General features: G+C 38.2%; 1 protein-coding gene across 1 annotated transcript in view; it reads left to right on the forward strand.

Annotated features, from left to right (window-relative positions):
* The window catches only part of SGCG (sarcoglycan gamma), a 50,780-nt gene extending 41,552 nt beyond the window's left edge, over positions 1 to 9,228 (forward strand). The window contains exons 6-7 of the mRNA XM_062514665.1: positions 7,429 to 7,552; positions 9,055 to 9,228. Coding sequence (XP_062370649.1) covers positions 7,429 to 7,552; positions 9,055 to 9,228 — 298 coding nt within the window. The remainder of the gene's footprint in view (positions 1 to 7,428; positions 7,553 to 9,054) is intronic.
* Positions 9,229 to 15,364: the final 6,136 nt, after the last annotated feature.

The following is a 15,364-nucleotide window of genomic DNA, read 5'->3' on the forward strand; positions in this document are numbered from 1 at the left end:
TCTTAACATAAGAAGCATAGAGTCTAAGATCAATTACTGCAGTGGCTCATTATTCCAAAAGGTCATTACAAGATTGTTTTAGCTTTGGAAAATGCATTCCCTGTACACTGCTTATTTGAGCCTAGTGAGTATTTGTGATCAGACTTCTTGGTTTTTGCTGTGACTCCCTTTCATTTCAGGCAAGCTCAGTAAGCCCAGCTGTGCTATGTGTGATGAAAACTCCTTCCCAAGAGCTAGAAGAAAGGGAAATATGAAAGTGGTTCACTGAGGTCCTTTTACCCTCCAGATATGAGAATGCAGCCCTGAAATGGTTCAGTAATGAAGAGCTCCTAGGCTTTACCAACACAGACCTCTGGAAGGGGAGTCTAATAAACATGAAGGAAAGGATCCTGCAGCAGTATTACACATGACATACAGAAGTCCTGTGCTCTATTAGTAATGACTTGCTTGTGTTTCACACCTTAGGACTGACTGTCTATGTGCATGAACTTGATTGTCCAGAGAAAGACTACCAGAAAAAGCAGACTACTAAAATGCCTACTACAGCATTCTGTAGTTATTTCAGGATAGTTCTGCTGTTATGAAAGTATTTGAGATGTTTCAGTGCATTACAAGGTACATTTCTGTATATTTTCAGAGGTCAGAGCTGTTACCAAGCTGTCATCAAAGCACAGCACATTTTGAGACTTCCCCAAGTGATTGGAGACAAAATGATGGACCTTCCAAAATGAAATTTTCATTAATGCATTTAAGCAATAAGCAGAAGAATCAAGGAAAAAAGGTTACTTTTAAAATCAAATTAGAACAGATTGCTCTATCATTTTGTAGTCCCTAAGTTAAAACATAGGGTCAATGAAGTTTTGGGGTTTTTTTAAAAGTTTTGGAATTCCTGGAAAAATTAAGTGCTTTATGAACAGCTGCTTGTATTCCAGCCAAATAATTTTTCTCTAATGGAGCTCCTGTGTACATACACTTGCCTCTAAACAGATGTTTTCATAGTATGTTCCTCTGAATTCACTTGTACTCTATGTGTTTTCTTACAAAGAAAGAAAACTCCTCTGTATTTTCACAAGATAGTGGTGATCTTTTTTATTACTGGCACAAAAACTGAGTTAATAATTTTAGCACAGTTAAGTTGAAAGCACAGTTTTAATATTAAACTGTATCTCATGCTCCTCTAAGTTTTCCTGTAAATTTTTCTGCAATGCAAGCACCAGATTCACTTGGTAGAAAATGATTAAATGTTCTTTTTTTAAGTTTAAGCTAATTGCTGTTAAATTTTGTTTCATTAAAAACAGACTGGTTTGAGTATTATATTTTATTGTGGCATAAATAATAAATTAACTCAGTATTCAATGTATAGGCGTTGTAGATAATGACATTGGTCATACTGAAACAAAATATGCCTCCTAGTTCAGACAACTCCCAGAGGCAATCATCCTTGGAAAATGATTTTTTTGAAATAAGCTACAAAAAACTGGGCAATAGATTATAACCACTGACCAACTAATGGGCTTGACAAGGAAAAATGGATGAAGTTTTTCAGTCAGTTCTTCTCATTATGTTCCATTTAGTATAACTCAGTGAAGTTCGAACTTAGAATATCAAAGTGAATGCAGGCAATATGGAAGACAATATCATCTGGGTGGGAAGCAATTATTCCACCTCTAAATGAAGGAATTCAATGGGTGTGATGCAAAATGGGACATTTTAGAAAGAAAAATCAGTCAACATTTGAAAGATTCATAGAAGTAACGTCAAATCAGAATTTTGTGCTAAGGCCTGACTAAGTAACTGCTGTATTTCCATTATGCAGAAACTGATTGGGGAAGAAGATTTAATGAGTCATTAGTATTTTCTATTCTTTGACATTCAGTAAAAGCTATCACAGTTTACTATTGAATACTGATACTTCCATGTCCTTAAGATAGACACGGTTGCTGGAATATGCTGTGAAACTCATTTTTCCTCTTTGCAAGGAGATGTAATTTTAGGAGCTGTTCCAAAGAAAATACTTTTACAAAATACAGAAATGAGGCATATATTGAGACAGATCTCAGTCCTGTTGCTTTGTCCTTCTTTGCCTTTGGATCTTCTGGCAAGCAACCAGAAGCCACAAGGCAGAACACCAAGATCCTCAGGTCTGGGTAATCATATTCTTCTTGCTACATCCTGACCGCCCACTCCACTCACCCAACCTCAAAACAGCAAGATGCTGAGAGATAAGTGAATATGGGTGAGGATTGGCAGCAGGCATTACTCTATGCCTGCTGCTCACTCTCCACCCCTAGCTTCAGCCCAGTTTTGCTCAGCTCTTGTCAACAGGAATCCAGCTTCCTCATAAAGAAAGGATATGGTTTGAAATTGTGTATATGGCACCATAAATTAATGCTGACAATCTCTTTTTCCTGTGTGACTAGTGCATGCTCTGCCTATGGTTTACTCTCTTACAATGTCTAGCTGCATGGCTGGGGAATTAGACTGCTTTCAGACTAATCAAAAAGTCAGTATACTCCTATTGCCTTTTAAAGGTTAACATGCATTCAAAAAGCAGGGCTCAAAGCAGACATCTACAGAGAACCAAGGCCAATTAAGCCCACAGAATCCTCTAGGTTGCTTTTTTTGCCTTTCAAAACATTAGTTCCTTTACGGTTAAAGATTTTCCTTTTTCCCCTTTTTCCCTCCTGTATTTTCTTTTTTCCGTCTTAATTTCTTGCATTTCCTATTAATCCTTTGCTTCATGACCTCTGTTCCCCTTTGACCTCAGACGAACTCTGACTTTGAGGCAGGTGCTCAAGGCAGGATTCCTTTTTGCACACCAAATGGATATGAGGGTCTCTTCCTTACCTGATGATGTGAAAAAGATGTTTTGATTATAGAATCACAAAATTATTTGTGTTGCAAGGGTCCTTAAAGATCATCTGGTTTCAACCCCCTGTCATGAGCGGTTACACCTTCCACTAGACCAGGTTGCTCAAGGCCCTGTCCAACCTGACCTTGGATGCTTCCAGGGATGCACAGTTGTTGGATGCACTACAGTATTAGAGGTAGTGTTGATCCCAGACCTTTTCAGTTACAGTAACCCTGATCTTCCTTAGATAGGTGCTGGGAAGAACGCATACAGATGGGCAATTTCTGTCTAAGGTCATACCACAGAATTCTCTTCCAATTCAGTTTAGTAGAGATGATGACTCATGAGCTGGAAAGGTCAAAAAGGTCAGAAGGAAAGGATAAACAATTACCCAGGAGCAAGCTGGTTGCTCTGTCCTGCTCTAAGGGTCAAGCAAACTGCAAGTAGGAAACTTGTGGTACTCTTTCTTCAGTGCTAGAACCAGCTTTCTCATGTCTTGTGGTACTTACAAGATCTGTAGGATATCCTTCTGACTCCTGCCAGACCAGGATGAAAAAAGAGATCAATATTCCTGCAGCACGCACAGGCAGTGCCATCTGCTTCTTTACCAGAACTGCTGCAGGCTGTCACTGCCCTCACATCCTCTCTAACAGCCAACTGAGCAATTTCTGGTGATCTGACATCTCCACGAGTTAGCAACACGCTCATAGGAAAAGGGAAATCTCCAAGCCTTTAGGTTGTTGGGATGGTTTCAGATCCAGAGCCTGGAGGCTGTTGCGGCTCCCTCAGAATATTTTTCACACAGTCCTTCATGAATTATTTGGCACAGCTCAGCACCAAATTTCTTTGGCAGCCAGACAAGACAATATAGTTGACTCCTGGAACCCTTATCCACAGGTAAGAAGACAGCAATGAAAATACTGTCTTTTCTGCAGTCAATTGCTTTAGTTGCAATGGACTACAGAGAACCAATATCCAGCAAATGACAGCTGTAAAATATTACCAGGGACCACCTATTCCCTCACCCTTCTCTGCCTTTTGTAAGCTGACGTGGTGCAGTTTCTCAGGCTGCAGGGATTGGAGTGAAGGGAAGCAAGGCAAAATAACTGTCCTGCAAATGGGCCCAGGTGAGGCTTGCATTGCCTTACAGTCTGTGGGTATGTCTACTTGAGTGCATTTAGAAACATGCTTCTGAGGGAAATCTCCCAACAGCCTGGGAAATCTCCACATCTTGATTTTCATTGTGGAACTGTTTGGGGTACATGGACAGGGTGACATTTGTGTTAAACTAATCTGAAAGCTGTGATCTCTTGGAGAACACCTAATGTGCTCCAACCTTTCTGGGCATCCAGTTTGTAGCAGCTAGTCCAGAGTACTCCTCAGGACACATATAATGCACTGTCAGGTCCTTGGCATCAAATGTTGTGCTGCCCAGATCGATTTCTTTTGCACCACACCCCTTGCTAATTGACCCTGGCAGTTACCACAGTACCTAGAAGCTACCTGTAAGTACAGAATCCATCTTCCCAAGTGAGATAGAGGCTGTGACAGATGTCACATTTAGGACAGCAGATTACATAGATTAATTCCCCTAGATAGTAAAGATCATTCACTTCATCCTCTTAAATGTAATTTATGTGTCTGTAAGTTTAAAAAAAAAGATAAAGTGACTGGTAACAATGTATTCCCTCATCATTCTAATGCACAAATTCAAACACTATGAAGTGACCAAAAAACTCTAAGACAATTAATTTCTTCCCTCTTACTCTCCAAGCACCTTCCGTCATTTGCAAACAAACTGAGTTGTGCCAGGACACCTGAGGAATGCACATCAATGTGGGGACTGAGAAGGGACATTCAAAGTCAAGGTTCAGCTCCAGCTGTTTTTACACTGGGTGCCCATTTCCCTTTGAGTACATCTGGACTTCAGACACTGAACCTTTGAATACTGTATGAAGAAATGCATCATTAGTGTTATTGACTCTTGCCTTTGCTAGAATCTCACGTATTACAGTTCACGTCACTGATTCATGACAGTTTGCATTGCCAGGAAGCTTCAGTGACGTGCTTAATTAGGCAAATCCAGGCTGAGTTAATCTAGAAATAGGACCTGTATAAACAGCAGAAATTTAGCTTTGTGATTAATATAGCAAATGTGATTCTGCAATGTAATTTAAATTATGTGTATGTCATATCATAAATCTAAGTGCTTCCGAAGTCTGTAGACTTCATGCCATAATTAATTTTTGTAGAAAGTAAGAAACACTTCTCTTGTGCTTGATTACTTTATAAACTCCAGGTCTTATACACTCTCAGAAATTTGTCCCAGTCTACTTCAATGAAGTTTAAAAATAAAAATTTATGCCTACATATAGTTTGCTTATGTAGGTGAAATACTTTACAAAAGAACATGAGCTATTTCAGAGTTTAAAGCTTTTTGTCAAGACAAACTATGGCAAAGTTATATTTGACTACCTTGACACTAACTTATGAAAATGTATTAAATTTAAAAGATTGAAAATAGAAACTGTGTTTAATTTTGCAGTATATAATGCATACAAATGCGCACTCAGAAATATTCCCATGAAGCAAGACCTCCTACATTAATCACTCAGGGAAGAACTGATTTTCTATTTCACAGAGGTATAAATCTAGAGATCTAAAGCAAAATTTCCTACAAAAGTTGTTAAATTTCAAACACTGCTTATAAAGACTACTAATACTAATATTTGCTGTCTGATGCAGAACAAAATCATACTCATGCCCTGGTACAAAGCACGGTCGTGACAGAGGTTTGTGCTATCTCAGATTCATGGGATGAGGCATCAAATTTTTTTGTGGATATGGTCTCAATATGGGGCCATGATGCATTTACTTATTGTTAGTATTTTATTTATCTATCAGTCTAGACTTTAAACTAAGTGAATGTGATAAACCCAGGAGATGTCAGGGAGAGGCTGATCATAGAAATATGAAGTCACAGAATGGTTTGGGTTGGAAGGGACCTTTGAAGATCAGAGAAGATAGAATATTTTGCTAACTCTGGCCAGCAGTGATAAGCCAATATTGCTTGAGCTATTTTCAGATTTGAGGATAAAAAATGAAGTTTCAGTGACTGTGCTTAGATATCATGGATTTAGGTTTTCAGTTATCAGCTGGATTTAGCTTCTTCAGAATTCAAAGATACAACTGAACTTTCTCACAAGCACAAACTGTCTTCTTTTACCTTCTAATTTTAATGAAAGAGCAGGAAAACAAAAAGAAAGGGAATAATTGAAAGAGTCTCAGTAAATTAGACAAGTTAACTCCTGCCAATAATTGGCAGTCAGAGTCTGGACTCACTACACAATGCATTCCCAGTAAAGGACTTGCTTGGGCACAGCTTCCACTCACCTGGACTGGCAGCTGTGGAGCACCTGTGGAGCCAGCACAGCATCTGCTGGGAGTGCATGCACACACACACACACACACACACACACACACACATACACAACCGTCTCCATTTCTGGAAAACACAGTGGGTGAGAACATGCAGGATTGGGAAGAAGTGTGTCTGTGTGGATGCAGCCCACATTCTGTGGTATGTATCCAGGGAATAGGAAAGCTAACACAGATGCAAACAGGGACCACCAGTTGTCTCACTTTCTCTAGCCTTCATATTCACCTGTTTAGTGTTGGCTGGTGTCATCAGGAAGGATGAGTGAGTACTCATGATCAAAACCTAATAGGTAACAATTCTGATCCTGCAGTGCCTCCATATGAAGCAGTTCTAGGTAATGGTAAAAAGAAGCAACATAATCACTAGCTTGTTGCTAGGATTGTGCTTTTTCTTTCCTTGTGATTTTAAATTAGTACTTCTATCCCTGCTACTTAGTATGGAAATGATACCAAAAATTCGGAAGAAACAAAGCCTTATCTCTGAAAAATAAAAATCATTATTCCTGCACAGCTGATCCGATGAGGAGATTACTCAGATAATACAGTGCCTTCCTGCCATCTTGTGGCAGTGCAGGGTTTGCAACTCCATTTGTTATACTGTATAATTTCTATTCCAAATTAATAGTTTTTACGTTTCAGATGTCATCTATTTAAACAATACACACACACATACACACACACATACACACACACACACACACACTCTGAGTGAAATCTTGCTCCAACTAATTGCAGTGTCAAAAATCTCATTGATTAAAAAAAGTTCCAGATTGTATTAATTGTATTTATTTCAATGTCTTACTGTGTCAAAAATGAAAAGAAAATGAAACTAACTAATGTAAAACTGGGTTTCGGGTTAATAGATTAAGTTACTGTTATAATGAAATAATATGCAGTTATGTATTAAATAATACCTTGCATTTGTATTATTAATTAATTAATCTATATTTTTCATTTGGGATTTTTGTTGGTTTCTGAAATAGCTGCCTCCTTTTTCAAGTCTGCATGAAGGAAAGCTGCATCTTTTATATGACTTCAGGCAAGAGCTTGCAAAGGCATATTCAATGTTTACATATTTCTCTAAAATAAAGGAACTTGTGAGATTGTGTTACTGTCCAATTTCCCACTCCTGCTTTTAGGCTGGAATCACCAACTCGATCTTTGAGCATGGATGCACCACGAGGAATTAATATCAAAGCACAAGCTGGGAATATTGAAGCTCTTTCCCAGATGGATATCAAACTACACAGCAGTGATGGCGTGGTGAGTGCAAGCCCTTCTTTTCCATAACTGTGGTTGATTTTCTATGTGACTATAACCTCAAGTCTTTTTTTCAAGTTCTGTAAATTTAATTCCTCAGGTTTTAGATGACAGGATAATAAAATTATTAGTGCAAATAATAAAACTTTTACTTATGTAAATAATACTACTAACAGACATAATGTTGCATTAGCTTAGAGAGATGTTTTCTAATAAAACTTGGATGCTGCTTTGTTCCCCACTAGCACAGTGATTCCCAGGTGTGCCAGAGGGAAACGGCTCAGAGCAGATGCAGCCCCAGAGTGGCAAAATTTAGGCATGAAGCTCTGCAGACATCAACAGGAGGCAACATGCAGCAGCATATCTATTCCCTCTGGAAAGTTGTACTGTGCCAGTTCTTCCACAGAGGAAGTACAGACCACCCCACATCCATCCTTAACCAGCTGGCTCCGCAGTGAGCCTCAGTGCTCAGGCCAGGACAGACCTGGGTCCAGCAGCAGTGCTTGTGTCCTGCTGTTCTGTGCATGGGCAGGAACCCTGCCACTTACCTTAGAATCACAGGGAAGGGACCTGGAAGATCATCCTGGTCCAACTTCCCCTGCCATGGACAGAGACACCTTCAACTAGACCAGGCTGCTCAGAGTTCAATCCAGTCTGGCCTTGAGCACTTCCAGGGATGGGTCATCCACAATTTCTCTGGGCAATCTGTTCCTGTGCCTTACCATTGAAAGAAGTTCTTTTTTATATCTAATCTAAATCTGTATTCTTTCAATTTAAAATCAATATCCCTGATGAAGGGTTCCTCCTCAGCTTTCATGTAGGCCCCCTTTAAGTACTGGAAGGCTACAGTCAGGTCTCCCCAGAGTCTTCTCTTCTCCAGCCTGAACAATCCCAGTTCTCTCAGACTTTCCTCATAGGAGAGGTGCTCCGTCCCTCTGAGCGTCTTTGTGTCCCTCCTCTGAACTCACTTCAACAGGCCCATGTCTTTCTTATGTGGGGGACCCCGGAGCTGGATGCAGCACTGCAGGTGGGGTCTCACCGGAGCAGAGCAGAGGAGCACAATCCCCTCCCTTGCCCCTGACCACGCTGCTCCTGTTGCAGTCTAGGATGTGATTGATTTTCTGGGCTGTGAGTGTGCATTGCTGGTTCATACATAGGTTTTCATTCATGAATACCCCCACATCTTTCTCCTCAGGGCTTCTCTCAATCCGTTCATAACCCTGCTTGTATCTGTTTTGGGGATTTCCCCAACACAGGGCCAGGACATTGCACTTGGCCTTGTTGAACTTCACGAGTTGTCTGCTAAGAAGAGTGGGCACCAGCTTATTCCTGTCCTGTGTTCATGTCTGCCAAGAGCCTAGGGCTCAGAGAAACTTGGTATATAACAAGTCCTGTGTAAAAGGCCATTCTTATGGCTCTGCCTGGACAAATTCAACTTGCCTCATGGCACGTTACCGCTTTATTATCTCTAACAACCTGATTTGTCCTGCTTTTTCCCCACACAGCTCTTGCTCGATGCTCAAACTGTGCGACTGCCCAAGCTGCCTGAGGGTGCAAGGGGTGGATCCGGGATTTCTCAGGGGCTCTATGAAATCTGCGTGTGTCCAGATGGAAAGCTCTACTTGTCAGTGGCCGGCGTGGGCTCCACTTGCCAGGAATACAGCCGAGTGTGCCAGTGAGGCACCCGAAAAGGCCACACGCCCCCTTGCGCATCTGAGTTTTGTATTACTCCTAAAGAGGGATCGTTACTGAAAGCTATTTTTCAGCATTTTAAAAACAAAGTACTTAAAATTTAGGCAACAAATCTGCATCTGCAGTTCTGGAATACAGGGTGTAAGGGGAAGAAGAGCACAAATGACATTTCCACTTCAGAAGAACGACTTGAATCAAATTACAAGTTTAGTCAGTAACACTTGGAAAACAGCCTTACAGAGAGCATAAAAAAATAAAACAAATATGTTTCCTTGCTGAACTATTATTCATTCAGACAATTATGTCATTATTCATATTTTTGAGATCCGTGGGTTTTTCCTCTCACTACATGTAAACACTTACTGTATTAGTGGGTGAAATTAAATTGAGGGAACTACTTGAATTATTTGTAAGATAAAGCATTATTTGGAGAATTCAGAAAGTGCCAGCAACTGGTCTATGCAATTTTGTTCTTGCAATAACACAAGATAGAAAAATGTGGTATTTGTATAAGTTCTGTGTAAAATATGTTAATTTGCTATTAGCTTTCTATTTTAATTTGGCAACACATATGCTGAATTGCTTACTGGGATTCATATAAAAATAACTAATGCAAAATGCTCCAGAAGTCATGAAGGCCTCTCTATCTCTCAAATCCATTCACTATACAACAAAGAAATATGTTATTATATTTTATAATGGCAATTGTTTGTTCTACTGCCTGTACCGTCATATTCATTTAAATCCTTTTTTTATTTTAGGACATGCTAATTCAACAAGGCAATCTGTTGTGCTAGCTGAACTAGTAAAAAATAAAAAACAAGTGTCTTCAGATTGTCTGATGCAAGGAACTATTTGGGCAGTGGGAAAAAAATCCTTTTATGCAGCCCACATAATTAAGAGGAATATTTCATTTCCATTTGCACCTGTTGACTGGTATTTCTGATACTGTCAGAGTGGGACTCAACCACAAACAGAGAGTAAAACTGTTACCACTTTTTACATTAGGACTTTGGATACAAAATAAATGCTCACCAGAGCTGACAAACCATTTATTGGCCTTGTAAAGAAACACAACTGCAGACCCGTTCCCCTGTATGGTGTTGCATTGAACACAAATAAATTGTTTGCACACCTCTGGGTAGCAAGATTTCTATTTAGTAGTCTGTTGTTTAAACCTTGTGGGTTTTTAATTCCTTTGATGCTGTTTTGTATCTACTTTATGATTTTACTACCCAGGAAGGAGCTATCATGCAGTGCCTTGGTGTCTATTTACAGAAGGATTTTAACCCATAGTGTTAGTAAACCTCAAATATCCACCTTTTGGATAAAAATTATTCATCATCCTTAAAACAGAAGAATCAGGACAAAATAACTACTAACTTTTTAAAAACTTGCTACTTTGGCTCTAGTGAACAAGGGAAGAAAATCAACACTCAGATGAGATCCCCAGGTAAACACAAAAACCTGAGCTGAGAAAGAGTCCCCTGTTAACATTTACCACTATTATTGTGGTAAAGCCCGGGGCAGTCCCTGCTTCAAGTGCTGCTTTTGCAATTTTCCTGAGTCTGATATACAGAACTGAAACTGCCCTTCAGCAGCAGGACACAGCCCTCAGTATTTAATGTTCAAAGAGCTTCAGTAGTGCAAGTAGGAAACACTCAAGGTGAGCCTAAGCAAGTGAAGCAAGGTTTCACATGTTACCTTGAGTGTGCTCCAATTGCTGTTACACTGCCTAAAGGTGAAGTAGGAAGCCACACATCTTCCATATCTAAAATCTCTTCTCTCAGGCTTAGACTCACTCACTCACTCACTCACTCCTGTCTTCAGGAGTGAGTCCAAGGCTGTTGGCCATAAGGAGAGAAATGTTTATCTCCATGGCTGTATCTCTTGACTGTATCTGTCTCTACAACTAAGCTCTCATCTGAGGCACGCTTCAACAGAAAGCTGTCTTCAGTATTCCTTTAAAGTCAGTTTAGGTGGTTTCAGCTCCATGCACAATCTTTTACAAACCAAAATACAAGTAGACTTAACTTACTCATTGGATAAAAAGTATGAGTAATAAAATAAAGGTCAGCAAATACCTTTGCATGTGCCAGATACCTAAAAACTGCTGCTACAAGGAACTTGGAGAACTGTAATGTCACCAATCTCTTACAGGTGTAGTATTAACAGCAAAACTGGGACTTGAATCCTTAGAAATTTCAGCCATTTTTCTGACATCAAGGAACATGTGCCCACTTCCACGGAGTATCAAACAACTAATTCACCTAATCTAACCCCTAACTATTAGCCAGATACTGCAAAATAATTAAAATCTGCTTGTTCTGCTGGCAGTAGAAGCACAGCACTTTTATATTACACATTTTAAGCTTTTGTTTTGGAGGCACATTTTCAAATGTGATTTGCTAATTAATTCACAGCAAGGGATTGAACTGAGGCTATCCAAGCAAGATTAACCTGACCCCTAAAGAGCAAGGAAAAGCAGGGTGCAATCCCCAGGCTGGTAACACTATTAAGTAGTATGGCACTTCATCTAGACACTGCAATAACTACCACCCTTGTGGAGATAAATCCTCTGGACTTGCTTCATTTCACAGGTGGATTCTGAGTAGTACCAAACCTAAAGAAGTCTGCTGTAACCTCAGCACTGCCAACAGCCAAATCACCAGTGTGATCCTTTTCATTGCTTACATTTCATTCTTCTTTTCATTATGCTACAACACTGACATCAGAAGTATTGTTCCTGTATAGAAGTTGTGCACATTTTTTAAAGCATAACTGGCAACATCTTGTCACTATTTTTTTTTTCTTTTAGGTTAATAGAGAAACAAAATTTATGCTAAAATTACCAGAGTGTAATCAGCTGATGCTACAATTTGAAGTGCTGTTAATCTCAACATAGTTCATTCAAAATTACTGTTTCTACTTGAATCAAACTTCAGTAAATAGTTACACAATAACAGAAAGTTATGGCACAGGGAAGTGAGCATGGGTAGTTCTCTAGTTTATTTCCAAAAGTATTATCCAATGGGAGAAGAGGAAAAAAAACACTGCCAGCAAACTGATTTGCTTGCATATTTACACCCTCAAAAAGAATTATTTACAGCAGTTCTTGTAACTGGTTGCAATTGTTACACAGTGGAAAAATGATAGAAAAGCTTCACTGGTGATTGCCCAAACACGAGCTTTTTTTTTCCATTTCACAGTCCTTTAGTATTTGCATTTGTCTATCTTTATATAGCTTTATGGAAAAGGAAACTGCAAGAATTGGAAACTGAGTCCTTGAATAAACTTTATACATTTTGAACAGTCTGCTTCTGCTTTTGTATTGAAAGGAAACAGTATAAATTAATGTTTGCATTATTAAAACAAACTTATTTTTCCAAGACTAAGAATGTGAAATGCACATTATTTAAAATATGCACAAAAGTCTTGTTCCCAACTAAAAATGTACTTTGCAGAGTTTACAAATGCTTTACAATTAGGTTTCACTTGACATCTAGAATTCCTTAATCAGTAGAAGGTGAAAGTAAACAAATTATGGCAGTGCTACTGAATGAATCATCCAGAAAACAAAACAAAGATAAACAGTTTTGATTAAAAATCCATTGACAAATCCCTTCATGTGAGAAAAAATTGTGTGTCTTCAAATGAAAACATTTACTTTGGCTGCCAAGCTTAGTTATTTTTTAACTATTTTTTCTGCCTTTGTTCCTCAAGACCAATCCAGCCTTCCTCAAAGAGTTTAGATCAAGCAACAGAAAATCTCAAAGGTGGTACTGCCCTCATCTACTTTAATTGGAGAAATTACAATAGATTTAATTACAGCCTTGTTTAAAGCAACCCAAGTATACCAGTACCAAGTGAATGCATTCCTTATAGTAAATTTTAAATCCTATTTCACAAATCATTACAGTAACTTCACTGATAATGATTTGAGTACAAATATTGCAAAATTGCATTTTTTACACGATTAAAACATTTATTTTTCTTCTGGTAGTCAGCTACACAAAATCTATGTCCTTAAAAAAAAACTACAAACAAAGGTATTTTTCTTGTCACTAATTGCCGAGGCAAGTGTCCTGTGCTTTTTAGAATAGTTATGTATGCCACTGTTTGAGAGAAAAGCTTCTAAAGCACAAGATAGTAATAAGCCTATCAAGGCTTATTCCAACTGCAGTTCCTTAGATTTAAGCTGCCCAATGTATGGTTAAATCAGCTTCCTGTACCACTAACTTTTTGTTAAACTCATCAACTGCAATTTTGGAAGACAAGAACTGAAGCTGCTTTTCCTAGATAAACTGCTGGTACCTGTGGGAGGTAGGAGATAGACCTGAATGAAAAGACATTTTCTCCAATGAGAACTCATTTAATGCACAGAATCAGTTGTTAAATGTATTTTTGTGGAACCTACATGCTAACCCTTTACTTCTACGGACCCTTACTACAGAATCATCACATCCTAACTGCTGTAAGCTTCCATACCTGACTTAGACACATTGCCAAATCTCCCAACTGAGCCAAAGAAAAGAATCAATTAAGTATTTTAGTTATTTTATTTTTAATCAGAAATTAAATGGCGCTTTAAAATCCATGTTCTGTCTGAATATGGTTTCCTAGTCCCACAAAGTCTCTTTATTTAGGCTAGCTGTTACAGTGAGTTAAGCAAATAAGAAACTAAGGAACTTTCAGCTGAGACACCACTCTTGACTGTCTCTCTGCAGCCAAATGTCAATTTTATTATTAAGTTTCAATTCAGGAATAACAGAATTAATTAGTTTTCCAGTGGCATTCAAGTTTGCTTTCTCAGTTTGGCTCATGGTTTAAAATTGCTTTAGACCATTAGCTCCCTAAGAACTGGGACCCTTTTCTTTCTCAGTGTCAGTGTGCAACTGCATATATAAAATGAACAAAATAAAAAATAGAATAGCTTAGTGGTTCTACACAGCCATTTTAACAGATCATAATAACAATACTGGTTAGGCAACATAAGTTGCTTATAAAACACAGTTATACACTTAAAATTTATTTTCCTCCTCAAGAGCTCACATAAAAACAGGAAAGTGTTCATGGTGCTCCTGTTACACTTTTGCTTGCTTCCATGAGACCTTATGTTTCAGCTCCATTTAAAATGAAAAGCATGAGAGCTGTTTCCTTCTCAAGTATTCTGCTTAACCTGAATACTATTCATCTGACTTAATGCACGAAGCTAAAAACCACAAAGGAATATATTTTAAAAACACAGGGAATTAACTAAGCTTATTTATTTCATGGCACACCAGGATTTGTGTTTTACTTGCATGCTATTTATTGCAAAATATCAGCAAAATGTACAATTTGTTTGAGAAAACTGCAAACATTTGTCATTGCAAAAAAAAAGTTTCCTTTTCAATAGTATTTTAATATTTGTACAGTTATTTAAAATTAAAAAAAGACTGTGCATTTACCTATATAAAAGCTTCAAATAATAGGTAAAGTTAGCTTACATTATAAAACCAAAACACATCGAACTGAAATATATGTTTGCATTTTTCTTTATTAAATTTATGGCACTTAATAGCAGAAATAATAATAATAATAGGGCTCCACAATCAGAAGCAGTATCACCTTCCAAAAGTCACATTTCTTGAACAAGGCCTTTATAATTTACTCAAAACTGAGACAGACCTCATAATGATTTTTTCATTTTTTGTATTACAACACTATCACAGATGTATCAGCCTTGCAAGCTTGCTGTTGTTTCTTTTCCTTTGTATTTTGTAAGTTAAATTGCAGTTTCACTGTGCTGTCAAGTAGACAAGTGTAACATAATGCCACTGGAAAATGTTTGACATTTATGTTTAATGTGGCTGATCCAGCAAAGAAAAATCCTTCCATTTAGCATTATCCTTCCATTTTTTATTTTTAATTTTTTTTTACAAAAGGCTAATGTTGAACATACTGAATGACATTACCAAAAGTATTACAAACTATAAAAGAAAGTGTGAACTAATAATCGGATTTCTCGAGGGCTGTAGTGAATAACAAAATAAAACCAGCATTACATTGCAGCACCTTTAAACATGTAACAAGAAACAGTGCTCTGTGAACACCAAAAATGAGTTACTGAGTTGTACTATT

Source organism: Cinclus cinclus, chromosome 2 (assembly GCF_963662255.1).
Source record: "Cinclus cinclus chromosome 2, bCinCin1.1, whole genome shotgun sequence".
NCBI classification, from domain to species: domain Eukaryota; kingdom Metazoa; phylum Chordata; class Aves; order Passeriformes; family Cinclidae; genus Cinclus; species Cinclus cinclus.